We start from the raw sequence: 21704 nt of genomic DNA, 5'->3' as shown, positions 1-21704 counted from the left end.
CTATAGCTCCGTCGTAGAAGGTCATGTCACGCCGGCGCTCCGTCATAGAAGCCCCGGCGGAGGTTGTCTGGGCACATCACGCAGACATCCACTGGCTGCCAGAGAGGAGGATTCGGGTCTCCTGCAACGCTGCAGGGGATTTGATTGTTAGTCTTATAGTCAGACCTCTATTTGAGGTTGTATTAGGACAACCTCGAATATAAGATGAGGGGTGTTTTTCAGAGCAATTTGTCAAGCAAATACGATACTAGTGGGCAAAATGTGCTTTTCTTTGAAAAACAAGGAGGTTTCTAAGTGAACCCAAACTTTTGTTTTGTATCTTCGTAAAATCTTTCAGACAAGCAATCCATGGTGTGTTTGTATCAGGTAAAGTCTTGGTCTTAGTCTCTAGTCTTGGCAAACGTTTTTATGGTGCTGAAACTTATGTACGGTTTTCCGGACATGCTGATAATAAAGCTAAGGAATACGGACATTGTCATGTAATTGTGTTTTTAATGGCTGGCAAAATGCTGCTTATGCCACACTTTGGAAAGACATTTGCCATAGAAAATGCCTTATTTCTCCCCATGTGGACATAGCCGTCTGGGACTTGTGGGTTCACTGTTGTATTTCTGCAGCTAATAAGGAGCCAAGCCCCGGGCCATACATCCTACATCTGCCAGTGTAGGAGAAATGGGGTTTATCTTCAAAACAACTGTTCTTCCCAAAACTGCCAGTCGCTAAATTAGAAATAATTCCATTAAAGAGACGATTGCAAAGCCCTTTCTTGAGTTCTGTGAAGCAGTTTGGTTTTAAGACTTAGAACCTTCACAATATTCTGTGCAAGAATGCTGAGATGCTTCTTTAATGTTTTAATAGAAATCTTGTTTAACTATTGAGCAGGAGGCTTGTGCCACGCTTGTAAAAATCCAGGAAAATCAATCTCACAAAATGGCTGTACTGTAGAAAGGCCTTTTTCTAACTCGCGTCACTGAGTGCTAAAACACATTTTTGTGTTGAATGAATGAAGTAAATATATTTTCATGTACACCTAATGGTCCTGTTCCAACAGAAAAATATTTTACCATCAAGGCCTTTGCTCTTGAATGTAAAAGTATCGCTTTTGTTATAACTCTTAGGGGCTACATGCTCATTCTTTCACCTTCACACTCCTCTTCAACACTACCTGAATGTTAAAACATTATCTTAGGGGTTCATCCCCACATTCTCCTCTGTGTGAGCAATTTATTTTAAAACTACTTTCTCCAGTTTTACCAGAACATGTCCAGTTTACAGTTTATCTACATATATACATATGCACATGAGGAATTATGTATTAATAGTAAACTCTGGAGCAATGTGAAGCAATCACTATAGCAACCAAAGGAATGCACATACTGTCTAATGTTCTTTATGCGTTCCCTCATTATAACTTTATAGTTGGGACCTGTTGCCTTGTGTACCGACTACACAAACATAAACCGTTGGGGAACTCTATCCTTTGTTTTCCCTCTAATACATCACTTATATTATGATACATCATTAAAAACATGCCTTTTGTCCACTTTAATATTAATAAATAAATGAACCCCACCTTGAGATCTTGTTTGTTAGTCACATGCTAAACAGATTTTCAGACATAGGTATATAGAGTGAATGAACCGATTGGTCCAAAAAGACTTCAACTACTACATAATATAGATAGATATATATATATATATATATATATATATATATATATATATATATATATATATAGTTCACATGTGCGACCTCAGATGTGCATCCAGCGGGGAAGAGATTGCTGTTGGGAAGCCTCAGCTTGTGTATTTCTTGTTTGATTACTTTGTGCTTCTTTATTTTTCTGTTAATCAGCAATTGCGGGAGAGGAAGTATGGCCTTTGTTTCTCATTTGAGGACCTAAAGAACGTTCGGTTAGCTCTATTTCATACACAGTCTCATTTTTAATCTTTTTAGATGATCCCATTTACGAATTCGATGTGGAAGAGCACGATCCTTCGAGTCTAAACAAGGACATTAAAATAAAGCGCATTTAAACATTTTGAATTGTCTGCTATATATACTATATAATCTTATTTCTAGACCGCATTCATCACCTCTAATTAATTTTGAAAGCTTAGAAAACATGATATACGGACACTTTATTGCGTTCCTCATACAATAGTCAGTAAAAACATATTGTGTTAGTTATAAAGCCAACCCTGGTACGGGTCTGGTGAAAAGTGCTACATTTTTGTCAATAAAAGCATTCCGTTGAGCCAACCCCTTCTTTCCTGGGGATGGACCTACATGTTGCAATTGTAACAGAATTGCTCCAACATGCCATGCATGGTGTAATTATTTAAAGGGACAGTTTAATGTCTCTGGCACCCCCACTGCAGAAGAATGCATATTAAAGTACTCTGCATGCAGCTAAACCTATGCATTAAAGGTTCATGATTTAGATCATATAGCCAAATTAAAAAGTGCCTTCTGAATGATTCTGTATTGTAAAGCCATAAAGAGCACGCCAACCCTATTTCACATTTAATATTGGAGTCCTTTCCGTGTGGGTTGCAGTGCATTTTACTAAATGTATTTCTTGCAGGAATTCTTCAGTTGTAGAAATTAGAATGAGACTTTGGTTTGAATTAATCCACCAGCTACCTTAAAAGTAGGGAGCATTCATCTTGTACATGCAATGACTTTGGGCCTAGAGCGGCACCAGTCCCCCTGGTACCAAACTGGTTGGCAGATCATCCCCCCGTGTCCCGCTGAACAATTGGCCGGTTACAAGGGAGATTTCTGATCTCCAAATAAGTGTACGGCATACTCCTTCAGTAGAGTCAGCCGGGGAGGAGAAGAAATTAAAGAACGTACTTCCGATATTCATAAAAAAAATAACTTTTCAGAAGGAGACCCTCTTTCATTACGTTTCTCTCTGCTTCTAAGATTCTGTCACTTTTCTATAGTAGCTTGTTTGCAGAGAAAGATTTATGTATTTGGTTTTCTTTGATTTGTGCATTTCTTTAAAATTGGCCACTCTTCATTAGGTTATGGCTCTATTGGGAGATTAAAATGTTTAATTTTTGCCATATGTAATGTACGGCAATTTTTTATCCCAGATTTATATTGTAAGGTATTTGTAAGATCTTCATACCAAGAGTCATGATGTCATCTGTGGTTTAATTGTTTCTCCACATCGCGTTATGTATTGAACAGCGATGGCTTAGGACAGGTTATAACACAAAATGTGTTGGGATTCATGTTTGGGTTCATGAAGACCTCAAATAAGGAAAAGTATTCTTATAAGCAAAGTGTGTGTGTGTGTATGTAATATATATAATCTGTATCTGAATCATTTTAAACATTGGCTTTATAGCACAGTTGTATTATAATAATTGATCTATCTTGTTTTATATGTTAAATTTACTCTGTTCTCTACATTTAGGATTCTCCTTTCACAAATGCAGGAATGGGGTCAAACTTGAATCTTTTGGGTAAAATAGAATGTGATGCGAGCATAATGGACGGCAGATCTTTAAGCTTTGGAGCAGTGGGGTCACTGAGTGGTAAGACCAATAAATGTATTATTTTGCGTAATCGCACCATTGTGAGTAATCCGTATTAATTAGAAAAAGTTGTGGGCTAGTTAGTAAGTTGACACAGGGAGTTGATTGGGATGTAATTCCTCATACAATCTCCAGGGTGCTTAGAGTAACAAGAATTTTATGAAGCATTAAATTCTTTTCTGTGTTCTTGTATGGGGTTTCTCTGCATTCTTTTCTGGTAAATGTTTTTTGGACGGGATTGGATGGTAGACATTTAATGTGTGGTCTTCCACATGTGTTTTGCGTATCTTATTTACAGGGCTACTTGCTGTACTTACTGTGCCAGGTTTAATGTTCCCAGCCGTCCCCTGATCACGCATCGCTTGGGTAATGCCATTGTATTTTAGAGCTTCTGGATTCAAGGAGAAATCTGCCTTTTGGAGTAGAGAAGGAAGTTTCCCTTCATTGAGGGTTTTGCCTTCTTTTGCAGGAAGAATAGGTAGAAGGGTTGAGCTTGATGGACGATTTTCCTATTTTTTTCAACCTAAATTACTATTTAACTATGTATATCCCACATTGCACTGTTATCCGGACAGAATTCCACTCTCTTGACCAAATCATTATAGTTATGAACCTGTGAAATGGGATTTGAGAGATATATATAAAACATGGAACATATGTATTAAAGAATCCAGAGAGAGCAGCCATCATAATTATTTATTTGTCACAGGTGTGCATAACCCTCTTCCTTCCTGTTAACCCGTTCCTTCCCATTGGTTACGTTTGATTTTAAAGGATTAGAAAGTGAGATGTTTAGCAGAGTAACCTTCATTCTTGAGTAAATGTGATTATACAATAAGCTGTACAAGTGTGTTTTAATTGCCTATTAATTGCTTATGAACATATATGAATGTTAATGCATATATAAGAAAACCATATAGTAGTATTTATAGTATTTAAATCTTATTTTCCTAAAGGAATCAAAAATCCAGTGTTGGCGGCAAACAAGTTGCTCTGTGAAGGACAGAAAGGAAAGCTCTCAGCAGGCAGAATTCCTCCCTGGTAATTCATATGTTCTAGGTTTAGACTTCAAGGTTTAATATGTGTATAATTTCCAGATTTCCATTATCCCTTTCCCATGACCTATGTTTTCTTTTTTCTTTTCACTTTTAGTTTGTTCGCAGGACACTTGTGAACAAATCTTTGGGAACGTCTTGTCCAGTGGTTGATGTGCAATGTATTAATTGCCTGCTCTCTTGACACTTGTATGAATACTTTGGACATTACATGTTCTTTATTCCGTCTTCTGCCGTAGGCAGCAAAACATTCAATGTCCAATTTGAAATGCACGATATTTTTGAGTAATGATCCTTTGTGTCCTTCTTTGGCTTAGTCTTATTTGGGTTTCTCTTTTTATGTAGTGTTCTTGGAAAACTTTTTTTTATTTTTTTTAACTCTTCTAATTTGAGTCTTTATCTCCGTCAAAGGAAAAAACTATTTTTTGGAAGATGTTGGATCAATGTTAGAATACCTTGGAAGGCATATAATGCAATTTAAAAACATTTGCCTGACAGAAAAAGAACTTCCAGAAATAATACGTTAAAATAAATTATTAGCAAAAAGCAATGCTTTTAAATAGTACAGAGAATTTTTTTTTGGTTAATGGGTTTATTCAGAAAAACTATTGGCGTTGTCTCTTTAATACTGTGATTCAGCGCTCTTTACTTGGCCAGTAAAAACACAGCTCATATACCTTGTAACAACTGCTTGATATTTGATATTTCTAGAGCATGACCAGAATCTTAAGCTTCCAAAATTAAATGTAGGGAAATATGGCTATGCACGTTGTAAGTCATGCTCATGTTTCCACCAATCTTAAGGTCGGCTCCAACTGTCTGATTTTAGTAATAATCGAGTCAAAGATTAAGTGTTACTATATCCTCGTGTTAAGTGCCAAACGGGGTTCTTTATCAACGACTTGTTTGTTCCGTGTTTAGTTTTTCAACAGTTATTTGTTACGCGTTTATTTTTTGTGCGTTTCTCCATTCTATAAATGTTGAACATGTGGAGAATAACTTTTCACACCCAGTTCTTCAGATCTAAAGAAATGTCTATACTTAGCACGATATATTCAATAATTCCAATTCTAACTTTAGAAACCCTTAGGCCAGGGGCGTCCAACATGCGGCCCGCGAGACCTCGAGGTGCGGCCCGCGTAAGATCGGCAGCCAGGGCAACCGATCTTACGCGAGCCGCACCTCAAGCCCTGCTACTTACTTGTGGGAGGGTCTTCTGGACTGCACAGCAGTCCCCTGCTGAAGTCTGTGAGCGGCATCGAGGAGCTGCAGTGCAGGTAAGGGGGTGGGGAGGGTGTTTGAATAAGTGTGTGATTGAGGGAATGAATCTGTGAATGAATGATTATATGAATAAATGAGTGTGTGTGTGTGTGATAGCATGGATGTGTAAGTGCTGGAACCTAGGCATGATGGGACTGTGATTGCTGTTAGGAATCACACTCCTATCATGCCAAGTCAGCCAGTACATGCTGAAACCTGGCCAGCTGCCCCCCTTGTGTAGTGATGCTGCCAGCAGTATGGGGTCTGCACATCACTTACAGCCACCCTGTACCAGCGTGTACTGGCTGACTTGGCATGATAGGAGTGTGATTGCTTACAGCAATCACAGTCCCATAATGCCTAGGTTCCAGCATTTACTGGATGGATGTGTAAGTGCTGGAACCTAGGCATGATGGGACTGTGACTACTGTTAGCAATCACACTCCTATCATGCCAAGTCAGACAGTACATGCTGAAACCTAGCTAGCTGCCCCCCTTGTGTAGTGATGCTGCCCGCTGTATGGGGTCTGCACATCACTTACAGCCACCCTGTACCAGCATGTGCTGGCTGACTTTGCATGATAGGAGTGTGATTGCTAACAGCAATCACAGCGAGCACAGTCCCATCATGCCTAGGTACCAGCATTTACTGGTTGCCTGGGTATGATAGGAGTGTGATTGCTGTTAGTCATATTGCTAATTTTGTCCAATTGTGTGTTACCTACTTTTATTAAACATGTGAGTTTTTATTATTATTTTTAAAGGTGGGGGCCATTTTTGGATTTGGCTAAGTGAACCCTGAATGTTTTGGTCCAGAATTTTCATTTTAGTACATCCCTAGAATAAATCTAGGGAATCCTGAATTTGTAGTCGCAAAACTTTCAAGGCCCAGAAATCAGTGAGAGGAAGAGTAAAGGTTTTGTGTCATTTTACTTTATTTTAATCTGCATATTTTATTAAAGGCCATATTTTTTGTCACAGTGAAAAATGAGTGCGGCCCGCGCACGTATACAATTCTGATGAAGTGGCCCACTGCAGAAAAAACTTGGACACCCCTGCCTTAGGCTCTCGTGAGCCCAGGACATTGAAAAAAGGAGAAAGTTACAGTAGCAGATATATAAGCGTGCTTACCGTATTAATATTTAATACAGATGTTTAATTACATTTTATGACGTTAGGCATAGCTTTAATTTGTATTTATTTATTACTGAAGATCCATTATACATGGCGAGGACATACATGTGTTTAATAGTTATCTCTGTGGACAAATAACATCGTATATTTTTAAAGCCGGCCTTTGGCGTTCCATGATGGAGGAAGTAGAAGTTACATGGTGTTTCAGCTGCCTGTCACACCTACACTACCGCTCAAAAGGTTTGGAGTCACTTTGCTGTTTTCATGTTACTTAGTTACATGTTACTTTCAATTAACTTGACTTAGTGAACACAACGTGTCATTGGAACACATGATAAATGGCCTCTGTACACTTATGAGGATATTCAATTAAAAAAAGCCTTTCCAGCTACAACGGTTGTTTATAACATTAACATCTACACTGTATTTCTGATTCATTTGGTGTCATTTTAATGGACAAAATGTGCTTTGATATAAAAAGACATTTCTAAGTGACTCCAAACTTTTGAATGGTAGTGCATATGGCATACATTTTAATCGTAGAATCAAATCGTACACCCTGGTTATCCCATAAAATGTATTTTAGTTATTCTTGAAACATAGTTCTCCAGTGGGTTATCTTTGTAGCTTTTCTAGCTTTAGCATTTCTATTGCACAAAATCCTCACATCACAGCGCCAGGACGTATTGGAAGTGCCTTTCTATCTGTAGTTGCTGTTAATATATATAATATATATATACATATACATATACATATGTACAGTTTGACAGTAACATCATCATATGCCGAGAACGACTGCTACAGAACGGTCCCTGACCTTGTGAGTTTACAATCTATTTTAACATTCAACAATACACAATCAGTGTTGGATTATAAATAGAATGCCAACAGGTGCTGTACTACTACTACTACGGTCAGTAACACAAGTAATATGTCTGTGTTCTTTGTGTTTGCAATGTGAAAATGCGAATGCAAATGGTGACTGCTTTCTACTATTACCTGTATTCATCTTTGTTTTAAGTAGTCAAAGATGCTTTGGAGCTGTCAGTTGTCATTTTTGACTCACCTGTAGAGCCTCAGCATTGAGATGTCTGTTACCGATCAAGAACCTTTCACTGTAGATTTTAAATTACACAAAGCCCACATTTCCAATCGCTTTTTTTAATTTATTCTTAGGATCTAGACAGCTCTGTTATACTTCCAATTCACGTTTTGTGAGCATGATTTGTGTCCGAAGAGACCAGGTTGTTTCCAAAAGTACTGGCTTAATATTTCATCACTTCGAGTTCAGGCCAGGAGAGTAGAAGTGCCAACCAGCCTTGCTTTGCCAGCTAGATGACAGACTTCGGCTCTCAACAGCACTATTTAGCTCCAATGTCCTGAATCTCTGCATATTTTACAGATAATATATCTTTATTTAAAAAAAAAAAAATACTTTCCTTGGGTCATCAACAAAAATGTGCAGCCCGTGTGCCAGAAAGCATACTTTATGGTTATTAAAATTGTTGAAAGGAACACCTAACACAGGTTTCATTATTTCACTTGCGGAGAGGCCTCCAAGCTTTGGTCCCTCCGCCATATAGGTCTGATAAAGACTGTGCATTTAGTTCAAGGAGGTGGGCAGCTTTGGACACACAAATATTTGTAGTGTGTAGCGAAAGGCTGGCGGTCGGCTACTCACTATTTAGTGTTTGTGTTTTCTTTGGTTGGTTGTTTTTTACCTACCCATTCAGGATCACTGTAATTCCTTATAATACCTTATATTATGATTATAGTGCGGGGTTCTGCATGTGAGAGCTTACAATGAATAAGAAGGTTGGGGAGGAATGAGACTGAAGGAGGGTTAGAGTGATGCGGCGATCTGAAAGGTAAGGGTTTCTAGTAAGCATTTAAAGTGCGAGTAAGTAGACGAAAGTTTGACAGAACAGGGCAGAGAATTCCATGGAATAAGGAGAGCACCAGGTAAAGTCCTGGATAAGTGGGAAGAGGGGATTATGGTGGAAAAGAGAAGCAAGTTGTGGCCAGAGGCAATACTACGCTGAAGACAAGTGATAGAGATTCCATTTAATTACACAGGGTTTGGGAAGGCAGAAAATGGGATAAGAAAATGAGTCAGACAGGGGTGTTCAAGATAGATTGGAGTATTTCAGGAAGACATTCAGGATACCTTTGAGAGATGTCTTTGTTGAGTGACTGGATGTGAGAGGTGAAGGAGAGTGCGGAATCTCATGTAACACTAAATCTTGGCTTGCTGGCAGGCAATTTTCATATTTTTTCTGGCTGTCTAAACCAAAACATTTTGGAGAAAAATAATCCCAATAAATAATATTTTAATGTTCCTACAAGTTTTGAAGTAAAACCATTCTGTCTTTGTGTATAGCTTCCTAGTTGGAGATGGCGCATTTAAATGGGCTGTGGATCACGGAATACCTACCTGTCCTCCAAATATCATGGCTACAAGTAAGTTGTTGATGGCGCATTTAATAAACAATGTGTGACATTCTGGTGATTTGTTAGTGTGTCGTTCCGAATAACATGCATCTTCCATATGATATATGGAGGGACGGTCATGTTTTGAACACAAATTCTTCTGTCTTTTCTGCTCTGAATAACATAGACTTGTGCTCAGCGAAAAAATAAGGCTATCTCTGTTCTCCATGGGGTAAACACTCTGTCAGGACTCGGGTGATCAGGTCAGGTAGGAGCCCATGCGCAGGGGATACTTGGGGTTCAGTATGTAACCCACGGTGCATGATTATGCAAACAAAGACACCACAAACAGAAATCCAGGTAATGCAGTGTATTTCATGTATATAACAGGACCAGCAAATAAGGGTAATATAGTCTAAGCAAGTAACCAGACGTATGGCAAAATAAAATACAGGTAATAAGTCTTTTGGCAGGGAGCCCGCTTGGAAGGGCGCGACAGACAGAGAGCCCGCTTGGAAGGGCACAACAGACAGAGAGCCCGCTTGGAAGGGCACACAGCCCGCTTGGAAGGACACAAAGCAGGGAGTCCACTTGGAAGGACACAAAGCAGGGAGTCCACTTGGAAGGACACAAAGCAGGGAACCAGGAACAGTACAGGTGCAGAGCCACAGCAGGAAGGTCCATAGACTTCAATACAAAGGCCCTGACTGAAGGGCAGGGCAGGTTCATAAAGGCAGGGTAATCCAGATAACAAGGCCCAGCTGGATGTATGGACTAGGGCTCAACCCAGGTAACAAGGCACACCTGAGTTCTGAGTGCTCCAGAGGGCGGAGGGTGGCCACTAGTGGTCGCAGATGTAAACGCCACAGGTATAAAAAAAGCCATGGTTCAGGCAGTGAAAAATTGGTTCCTGACACACTCCTGTAACATATACAATGCGATGTTTGTGTAAAGGAAGAAGAATGTTATAAGAATCAGCAATTCTTCTACATAATGGGAAGTATGTGAACCATGAATCGATAAGCATTGAATCTTTATACAATTCGTAAGGTTTGTTTTCTTTTTGTCCTTTTCTTTGCTCTGATTTCAGCATACTTTCTGATGATCCTCTGTAGGATTTGATTAAAGAATGTACCTTAATATTTATGATTTGTAAATACAACAGAACTCCCTTGAAGAACAATGGTGTGACAGCCTTTTATATTTCATAAAGAAAACATTCATTTTTTATAACCGTGTTTCTAACGTAAAAATTTACTTTTGGAACCTTTTAATTAATTTCATCTTGAAATAAACCACAGAGGTGAAGATTCTACAGCTAATTTTTTATATGGAACATGCATTTCGTAGTGGCTGTTCTCATTTAATGACAGGCCAATAATGTGGAGCAAGTTTATGAAGAGGTTGGTAATATGGGCTTGGGGTGTTAATGGAGCCATGGTAATTCTGAGACCTTTAGAGGCAAGAAAAAATGAATACAACATAATAAGTTGATAAGAAAACCTTGAGAAGAACCATTGAAAGAATGATCAAAGTAACAATGGAGGAAACCATTGTCACCTTGGATAAACTCGTAGGCCTTGTTTTGCTGCTCGCTAATTTAAATGCCCTGGGGACAATCCCGCAATGTGAGGTTGCTTTGAACCCAGATTTGCAATAGAAAATTTAAAAGGGTCACTCCCAACAATCATATGCAGTTTGATGCAGAATCTTCCCATATGTGTTTGCCCCTTTTCACACCTCTCGCTGAAATGCCTTGCGGGAGACTTGCTCAGCCGAACACGTCTCCCTGCATGCGAAATACTTACATCCACTTATCTGCAGCGCTGGCTCGGGTGAACGCTGCGTGCAAGGTCTGTTCAGACACTCGTGAGCATGTGTGGAAAGTGCTTGGATTTCAGTGGGAGCATTTACCTGCCATTGATTCAAGTTGCCATTCAGCAGCAAGAGTTGTTAGACCATAGAGGAGAAGGCAGCTGCTTTTTAATTTTTTTGAGAGTCCGAGGTTCATGCTCTTCTGTCTTCTACTACTGTGTGCAAAATCATACTGAAGAAAATGATCCGGTGATCCAAACTGTGTGAGCCACAGTGGACCCGAGTCCCAGTCCTCGTCTTCTGGGCTGCACTCCCCCAAGGGATATGCAGCCCCTTCCTTCCCACCCAGGCAGAAGCCTTGAGTGGGCCAGATCTTCTAGGATCTTCCCAAGAGGAGACCCACTGAAGTCTTCACGTCCACTACGAAACAAGTCTTCAAAGAGGAGTGAGGGCCAGTAGGCACACACCACTCCCTCCACCAATACAGGACAGAGTCTCCAGGGACCCAGTTCCACTGTGACTTGAGTTAAGCACCATTGAATCACCTTAAGTCTGAAACCTCTGATCATTTGTCCGCCAGGGAGTGTATCACAGGCCCCAGCCAATAGCTGGTAAGATTAAAAAATCCCCCTCCACCACCAGCCAGAGGCCAGGGCCATTAGGGGTGGGTATATAAATAAGAAAGGGCATCAAGAGGCTATCAAAAGGTGATTACAGTGTGCTTATCAAAAGGCCCAGAAGTGATGTCCATGTTAAAATACAGAGTACTTTAATATACAATTTTCTTTAGCGGGGTGTCGGGAGGTTATGCTGTCTTTTAAAAATGTGTGTAGAATAGTTAAGCTTGGGTTCAATATTTGATAATCTTTTTCACTATGGTTTTGTCATTGTTTAAAATTGCCAAAGAATAGTGAACTAGAGAAAGAGATGGTGAGATCTTGACTGAAAACAGATTGTGTAGGAGGGGAATGATAAAGCAGGCCTTTTTTTAGCTTTTATACCACCTCATTGGATTAAAATGCAAAACATATGTAAATTAAAGTGTCTTCCACAGGAAGCCAGTATGTTGCAAGGCCTTCAGACATTTGGTATGTACCGCAAAGTGTGTAAGCAATTTTATAGCGTGGTTTATTTTTGTTGGCGCCTTAGCGAAGGGAAATTAATTCTTATGCTTAAGTGAAGGCTCAAATGTTTAAAATGTAAATTAAAATCAGCAAAACAGACTGGGGCTAATTTATTTCATCAGACGCCTGTATTTAGCTGTATAGAAGTTTTATATATAATAACATTTAAAGACCGAGCTTGGATATAGGGGCCAGCCATGTAGTACAGGAGCTGTCTGGCTACCACTAGTCATTATGTGACCCCGCTGCGCAGCCATCCTCTGGCAATACATAGAAACACAATGCAAGCGCGGTCTAAGAAGCCATTCCTAGTAGCCTAGATGAACCTTTCACCTAGGGTTTGTTGAGACCTGATTTGGGGTATAAATGTTAGTTACCATAGTGGGTTTCTCGTATTCATGTATATTTATTGCCATGCTATTCTCTGTAGCCCCTACAATGTGGTCATTCCTAGGAGACTTTGCCAAATCAATAAACTCTATTTTTATTTCTGATTTGACATGAAAAGTCCAGTAAGTTCGATGACCAAGGAAGATTGTAACAAATAGTCCGGTTCTATCGGTGGATGAATATAGCATGTAGGCATGCAGAACAAACTTGTGGCGCAAGACAACTCCTTTGCACGATTACGCGAAACACTGATTACTGTCATGGTATAGATGTGTGCTGTGATTGCATTAATGTAAACATTATTTTGGTTATTAGTTACTATTGCTTTTAGACTTGTTCGGGTCCACCCTGAATCCGCATAATACGATCCCAGACAGATGGGATGTTTCCAGGAATGCTGTTTATGACTTCACAGATTTCAAAGAATTTAGGTCCAGCTCTTTTGATCCTTTAAGATCTGAGATATATATATAAATACATAGAAATATGTGCCATTAAAGCAAGGTTGTGGTATCTCACACACTCTTTTTAGTTTAAATGACATAAACATATGGGTTTGCAATTAAATAAATTAGAACTCCCAACTGGGAACTCTGGACGTAAAATGACTTCACATCTATTTACATTTAGGCAGTTGAAAACAATTATCCCAACTCATGTTGCTCTCTGTATTGTTGAATACAATCTTGATAAAGGTCTGCCAAATGGAGTGATAGTTGTAACATTGCTTTCATCTGTATTCTCCTTCCATTTGTTATGTCTCCGTTTAGTCTTAGTGATGAAGACGGAGAGAACTATTAATTTCCTTCTGCAGATTATAATTACTAAACAAATATGTCTGAACATTCTGTGTATGGGGTCCCTTTACCCAGCTTTGCAGAATGTTCTCAACAGGCATTTCCATGTGTGTTCTTATACACGACATTTATGCTGCGACTAAAGCATATTTGTTAACATTCAAAATGCAATCCAGAAGAAACCCCACTCATGACACTATCATGAAAACCCCCCCCAAAAAGCCTTCTTTATATAATTGGCATCGAAAAGTTTTTTTGGCGTTTGTATGCACAGGGTATGAAGAAAGGTCTCTCAGCTTCTCTAGTTAACACCTTAGCTAGCCTCTCAGCTTGGGTTCCCTCTGGATAAAATGCTTGTATTATTATTATTAATAATAATAATAATAATAATATTATTATTATTATGCTTTATTTATATAGCCCCAACAATTTCAGTAGTGCTTCTTACAATAAGTGCATTCAAAGGGAATGACAAAACCCTAGAATTGATGAAGACAAACGGATTGATGAAGACAAACGGATACATACAAGAGGACTCTGCTCTTTCTGTGACCATGCGTGCATGTTCGGGCAGCGATAGAACAGCCCTCGTCTCCCAGTGACCGCCTGGTCCGTTTGTGACGTGCATACTGCACACGGCATGAAACTTCTTGGAAGATGGCTTATTTTTGCTGGCATGTTCCTATAAACGATAAGATTTTTTTCCTATAAACCCTATCCGTTTTTATTCATTTATTTGCTCACTTCATGAGTGATATTTCATTCTGAACACGCTGTTTAAAGTCCAGTTAAATGTTCTTAGAATTTGGTCGGCTTGCGTTTGATTATTTTATCTTGGAGGTGAAAGTTATGGTATTTATTGAAAGTCCCTCCTTATCTTTTTGTTTCTGCAGGTCAAATTGTTATGTTATACACTACTTATGTCCTGTTTACCCATTGTACAACGCTATATAAAACAAATAATAAGACGCGTCATTGCAGTGGCATCTTATTATGGTGCGGATCTTGGGACATTTGTACTCGCTTCTTGTGTCTAACATTCACCTAACAAACATGACTTCACTAGTGTTTTTTGTTTGATTTTGAACGTAATGTTTGATTAGTTGTGAGTTGTTCTGTTAATCTGTCTACATAACTGTGGTTTATTTCTGTTTTCTAGAATTAAGCCTTGCTGCATTTAAGCGCAATAAAAGAAAACTGGAGCTGGCTGAGAAGGTGGAAACGGATTTCATTCAGCTGAAAAAGAGGAGACAATCAAGTGAAAAGGTTGGTGTTACTATCACTCGTTAAAGCATTACGGCTTCCTAACCAAATAAGTACCATAGCAATATTCTTGGCTTTGCAGATAAAAAGTAACTGATCATCTGTAGTATTTAAGAAAATATATTGCAATTTCTGAAACCGCGTACTTCTAACTTTTAAAAATGAAACATCCAAAAAAAAGTAGGAAGGAGTAAAACTTGGCGGTCAAGGAGAGGATGTGAATGTGTGTAGATACAATGTGCTATGGATGATCTGCTGGCCAGATGCAGACCTCCATAGTATTATTCATCTGTTACAAAGGAGGTCTCTAATCTTCCCATCCAGCCCACTAAGTGGTGTACTGCGGAGCCTGATCTTCCCTGGTGGCCCCTACCTGCCACCCTTAGCTTTGGCTAGTGGCTATAATTAGCCATTGTGTGTGTACATGCTAGTGTGTGTACATGTATAATATATATATAATACACTGTGCTGACATATTTTTCACTTTCTTGCGTGAATACCTCACTCATCCCTTGTCACCGGCAATTCAGCTAGCAGACATTTTCAGTGTATGGTTTTACTAATCTATACTTGACTGGCGCGCACATAGCTGTTGTTGGCCAGCCATATAATTCCAATCGCAATATTGGTTATTACTGAATCATAACATGATGTAATTGGTTACTTCCTCTTAAACACTATTATTTTTAGAAAGCACTGATTTTTTTATGATTTGTTAAAGTTGCTTTTATAACTTCCAAATCATTAAAACAAATGTGTATTAAAAGTAGATAGTGAAACAAAATCTGTATCCAACGTATTCATTATCCGAGGATATTCACGTTCCTCTGGGTATGACCTAGTCGTTTAGGTAGGGGCTCAGACTTTCCATTTTGGGCATTGCATGTGTGCTAAAAACCAGCAGACCCTCATTTATCTCACGTCCTGTGTTCTGGCAAACAATCCAATGATGTGTTACAGGACCCTCTGGCAGGAAAACATGTGAAGTCCAGTCCAATGGATTGTTTGGAACCTGTTCATAGTTAAAGTGAGAACAGATTGGACCGTCTAATGTAACAATAGAAAGGGCACGACACACCGTGTGAAGCAAAGAGGACGTTCAAGTTAACAAAACTCTGTTCTTGACCAAGCCGATAGTGGTTCTTGATGCGTCTGCTCTTGGCTCTTTAATAGAATTTGTTCTGGCAGCTGTCTCATGCTTATTACCGAAAGCCAAAGCCAGGTTGAGAACTGGGGTGATCAGGAATGTCGAGATGTTATATCCTCTTGCATTTATTATCCTCTTGCGTTTCTACAACTAATGCAAGAATAAGTGTAGGAAAGGATTCTCCTGGGATTCTGCAACTTTATTCCAATGACCATGTTTAAAAGTAGCAAGAAAACCTAAAATCAGTCTAGACCAAGTTGTATTTATTTGTCCTTAGGTTATATGTTTTTGGACTTCTATCAAATCAATTAAGATCATCTCATGATGAAAGTACAAACTACAGTGAAATGTTCTTTATAATTAAAAAGGTGGTAATGGAATTCATGGGAAACTGAACCCCCCTTTCCAATTTTACAAAACTTTGATAAAAGTATACTTGAAAGAAATAATAAGTAACATATATAAACACATGGATGTATTTTGTCATCAGGGATCCAGGGAGCCACTCAAAAAGCTCCCCACTTGAGTCCATGCCGTATTGGGTGGGCACCACATCAGGACCAGCTCACCTAGCTTTTTATTTTCTATTCATGGTAGAGGACTAAAGTTTCTCGTCGTGTAATACATAGTAGGAATGTGCAAAAACCAAAGACTGTACAAAAAGATTATACCTATTATAAAGTGCTGAAATCCGGTTAATTTCTTCTTTTACAGTAGCAGTGGAAAAGTAAGTTATTTTACAGTTGTCTTCAGTTGTCCGTTTGGTGGCTTAGAAGGAGCCCTCGTCAAGATTTGACTATGGTATTTCACATTAAGTGGAAAGAATGAGTTTTTAACTACCTTCAAGCAAAACTGGAATTCAATGTAGAAACAGTAAAAGGTTTTGCTGCCATACTTTATTTTCATGACTTTCTTTTTATTTGTGGACACGTTGCACAATTTTGTTTTATGTACCCTAGTTAAAAACAGTGCGAAGCATACGATGCAACTTAATAATACTCCTGTTTAGGCGCTAGATAGATTCAGGCCCTTAAAAGCGTAATCGTGTTTTTGTAGCTTGCACTTCTGAGAACTCATTTTATAGATCTAAATTACACACCGTCATATTTTGTTTCCTTTTTGTTCTACAGAATAAGCACCCTTGACCAGCAAAGCAGAATTACGTATTAACTCCATATAGTAATTGCTTGCCTTCCCACATTTGGCCGAGCTAGGAATAAATGGAATAATGGAATAAACATTATTGCCCCATAAACACTTTTGTAGCCAAAGGCAGCACTAGAAATGTCAGTCCTATACTGCCCAGAAACCTTGCTACAAATAATTCTTCAGTTACATACACTTGTCAATTGCTTTGGTTTTCTGCGAGGGTTTACCTGAGTGTCATTAATATTTTGTCTCAGTGGATCTGAACCTTTAAGAGACTAAAATAAAATATACAGACCAACGCGTTATATAGTTTTAAGTTAATGCTGGTAGTTCTTGTCCAGAGACCACATGCTCTCCTTAATGCTTTGAACTATCCTCGCAAATAGCGCTAAGAATAATGTGAAGTAACACTCCCGTTATCAAGAGAATATAAATGGCTCTTTTTTGATCTGCTGATTCAAATGATACATTTCCTATCTTCAGAGTTTTGCTCCCAGGTCATGAGCTTCTATGACCGAGCCTGATACTTTTCTCCGCACGTAACAATAAGGCAAAATGGGCAACTCAACCAGGGTCTGTAGGTATCGGGAACCTCCGGTGTGGCAACAGCAGCACACATGGGCATCTGCAGTCATGCCATAAAGCCGGATGTGATAGGCACTTCAAATGTTTGAATAAGGATGCAAATAATGGTAAATATTTAATCTGTCTCCTACAGACAGCCTGCGGATAAGTGTCCATTTGCAAGCCCTACAGCACCCTTTTTATTTAACTGTCATTTTTTGGACAAATACGATAGTACTTACTAGACACCATGAACTTTTGTCTGTTTTATTCAGCCATGTGAATGATGTTTTTTACACATTTTAACAGAGATATAAACTTGAATGTATGGCTTCTTGATCCCTCTTGCATATTTTTAACATCCTTAGCCATTTTAGAAATGTAGACGTATATATTATTTATTGGGTACCTTCCAGGCTCTGTACCTTCGTCTGCTCCTGTGCTTGATATACTAGAATTCTTGGAAAATGGTGTCATTACCATATGGTTCAAGGAAAACCGTTTAAAGGCCTGAGGCTAAATATTTAATGAGCTTGAGTTTAATAGTTTCTTGTATAATTTAAGCAATCTTCTGACTGATTTGTAGTTTTTGGGCTTTGCCAATTGGTGATTAAGTTGTAGTGATGAACTAGAAAGACCACCATTAAAATTCCTACTGGCATTACGTATTTTTTTTTTATTTTTTTTATTTTTTTGGCTATTCCTCAATCTTTGATAGAAAATGGCCATCTCTTTTTGGGTCTACATCCCAGAAAATGTTCCTGGCCAGTTTCTTTGGATGGCTGTCTTCGTGCTCCATATAAAAGCATTGGGGTGGTGTCAGGTGTTGTCACACCAAAGAAGACAAGGCAACTGCAGGAAGGGTGAAGAACTGAGTGGGTAGAGCTAGAAACTGGGTTTTTTTGCCTTCTTTTGGATCAACAGCAACAAATTAACAGATATAGGAAAGGCTGAACTTGATGGACGCATGTGTTTTTTCAGCTTATGTAACTAGATGCTACCTCTTCCCCATCCAGAGATCCAAGATTCCTCCAGATGTCTTCTAAGTAGTTTTGCTACCATATTGAAACAAGCTGCTGTCAAGACCATCAAACCTTATCACAATCATTTTTTGGTCAGTTAAAATCAGGAAGTCGTTAAGGATTCATTATAAGCGACTCTGCAACATGCTTGCGGATGAGTTCTGATGCTCTTGAAAGAACAAAGCAAGCTTTCACAGAATATAAACAGCCGAACACAAATCTTTTCTGCACCCAAATAGTTCATAGACACTAAACTAAAATCTCATGCTCTGAAACTACACATCCTTTAAGCACACAGCCTCTCTCTACCTGCCGTATTTACTAATCATTATGTGGGACCAACTCCATTGAGCTTCTGCACCAGGAAGAACTTGTCTGGTCCTGTATAATGTATTATCATTGAGTCTCTTCACCCATTTAACAATGTGTTACACAATCCTAGTCTGGCCCTTCTTACTGTAGAAACATGCTTCACTATTCATTATAAAAGGCCAACCCCAGCAGGAAAGGCCCTGTATAATGAATAGTTTATTCAGTGATGTTTCTTCACGCATTGTTATGCATTACATAGGGCCAGCTCAGCCCTCCTTACTGGAGAAACTTGTCAGTGTTGACCCCTCACAATGAAAAGTGAGTGAGCTAAAACATCGACTCTCTTGGAAAGTCTCCTGACATCTCTCCCTTTGGCAGATAAACTCCATTGAGTTAATATCTCCATCTCAGAGAGTCTGGGCATTTCCTAGAAGACGTGGTCCTTCTACCCCCTCTATTAATGCCATAGACAGCAAATGTTTGCTTGGCTTCAATACTAACCTGCTTAAACTCTCGCTAAATAAAAGGAACTGCTCTCTCAAGATAGTCTGGACTTTTAATGGCACCTTTATCTGTCACCTTCAGAAAATAAATGGGAAGTGTTGCAGTATGTTATCGCCATACACCAAATCTATTGCTTGCACCATTATGTTTCCTTATTAATTGCCTGTAGTTTTACTTCAGTCTGATTTACCCCCTGCATCCAGAGTTTACCCCCTGCATGCAGAGCTATTCTGCACCATTCTCTACTTTGGGATGCCCACATATGAGCACTGTATGTTACAGGCAGGATATGTTATATTTGTTATTTCAAACACATGCTTATCTGTTACAGCTGCTAAAGCTTATCCCGGTTTAAATTAAAGGAAGAGTCATCTGGGTCAAAAGTCCTTTTTAATTAACATGGGTTTTATGTTTTAAGCCTCTTTGTAAACGCTACTCTCCCAGGAGAAGTTAATAAAGTTTACCCTGAACACCGGGAACATGTCTTTGTATTAAACACAAAGTAAGCATTCTACTGCAGTGTTCTTCGATGAACCTTTTTTGTTTTATCTCTAGAACACATGCACGTGTATTATTCTTACGCCAAATGTGAATCTAGCCTAGGACATCGTGTCAATGACCCATGACGTTCACATGAAGGATATCGCATTTTTGGATGAAGCTGTATATGATCAATAAACTCACATCCCTCTATTTTAATGCAAAAGAATGAGGCGTGAACCCAGAGTTTCCTGGATGTTTATAGGAACATCCATGTTTTCAATCAACACACCAAAAATCGTATTTCATGGTAAACAGTCCTTCAGAAGATGGTCTCTCGTTAAACCAAGTTAAAAGATTACTACCAGTATAACTCTTAATGACATCATCGTATTCATCTCCGTTAATGGCTGGAAGTAATACATCCCCGAATGTGATTTCTCCTCCTTGAGCAACTTCGTTTCCAGAAGAAGAAAAAAAAAAAAAAGAAAACAAGCAATCATCTGGCATTATTCACAAGCACATTTTACCAGAAACCATTTCCATAGTTTGTGTTATTAAAAGAACTTCCTAATAAAATGCGATATAAATCCTGGATGCGCTTTAATGTTTATAACCGCAAAAGGTTGAGTTGCTAGGCGAGATGATTGTATGCCACAATTATTAAATGTTTAAAGATGTAATTTGGTTTTGGTTCTCTCCTTCCCCTATAAATACTACAGCGGCACCACACTTGACCTGTAACATATTTAAAGTGTCTGCCACATCTGCATGTTTTCATGACTACTTGAGGGTAATTGATTTTCTTTCTATCCATTGCATCATTTTTGGGTTGCTTTTCATTCTGCGTTACCTTTTTTTGTTTTATATATTTATGTATCTGAAACATTGTTTAGTCTTTGGAAACATTTCACTTTAAAATTTGGGTTTGTAGAACTTCCAGGATAACTGACCTCGTGTCCTGTTACTACATGTTCTTTGCAGTGAAAAAAATAGGTCACTTTGCAGGTGCCCACATGGCTTTGCTATGTATGTCCTGTGGCCAGTGTGGATCACCATTTCTTAACTATTTATCGAAATTAAATTTTACGTCTACAACTCTATAACTGTTAGGTTATGCACAGTGAGAATCGAATTTATGGCACTTATGACATCATATCTTTAGTTGGTAATCATGTGGGTCAACCATTGAGTTGTAACTGCATAGAAAAGAAAATGCGTACTTTCAGACACCACCTAAATCACACCTATGTATGTGTGTGTGTGTGTGTATATCTATATAGATATATCTCTATATATGTATAATATATATCATTGACTGTGGAATGCATTATGAAAGGCCAACCCTGGTGAAGCCTTTTATATGGAGCACAAAGACATGACATTCTTGCCCTGCATAACACAATTAATGCAGAGAAGCTCACTAGTTTGGCATTTCATAATCCATAGAGAAATAATTGAGCTTAGCTGTTCAGCTCACATACATGTTCACTTTGTGTTCACTTTGTGAAGCCACAGAGTAATGTCCATCTATCTTGAAAACTCCATAGTCCTTCCTAGTGTCCTTAAGCACAAGCAGACAGCTCCCAAGCATTACAAGTATATTTAAAATGTAAGTAGGCTTGAAGGTGGGAAATATTGGAGAAAGAGCCTGACTGACGGGCAGGTTGTTTATGGTGGGGAGTGGGGCCATTAGCCCCCACTTCT

The 21704-nt window shown here is 38.8% G+C and overlaps 1 protein-coding gene across 2 annotated transcripts in view; it reads left to right on the top strand.

Annotated features, from left to right (window-relative positions):
- The window catches only part of LOC149303219 (threonine aspartase 1-like), an 87612-nt gene that overhangs the window by 6836 nt on the left and 59072 nt on the right, over positions 1-21704 (top strand). The window contains exons 4-7 of one of the 2 annotated variants that reach the window (XM_089481592.1): positions 3431-3551; positions 4508-4592; positions 9381-9460; positions 14716-14822. The exons of the other annotated variant lie outside the window; for it this stretch is intronic. Coding sequence (XP_089337718.1) covers positions 3431-3551; positions 4508-4592; positions 9381-9460; positions 14716-14822 — 393 coding nt within the window. The remainder of the gene's footprint in view (positions 1-3430; positions 3552-4507; positions 4593-9380; positions 9461-14715; positions 14823-21704) is intronic. 2 annotated transcript variants of the gene reach the window in all.

Source organism: Sceloporus occidentalis, unplaced genomic scaffold, assembly GCF_023333645.1.
Source record: "Sceloporus occidentalis isolate IW3139 unplaced genomic scaffold, rSceOcc1.0.p SCAF_15, whole genome shotgun sequence".
Taxonomy (NCBI): domain Eukaryota; kingdom Metazoa; phylum Chordata; class Lepidosauria; order Squamata; family Phrynosomatidae; genus Sceloporus; species Sceloporus occidentalis.
Note: the sequence above shows the minus strand (reverse complement) of the source record. Positions and strands in the feature narration are given on the sequence as shown.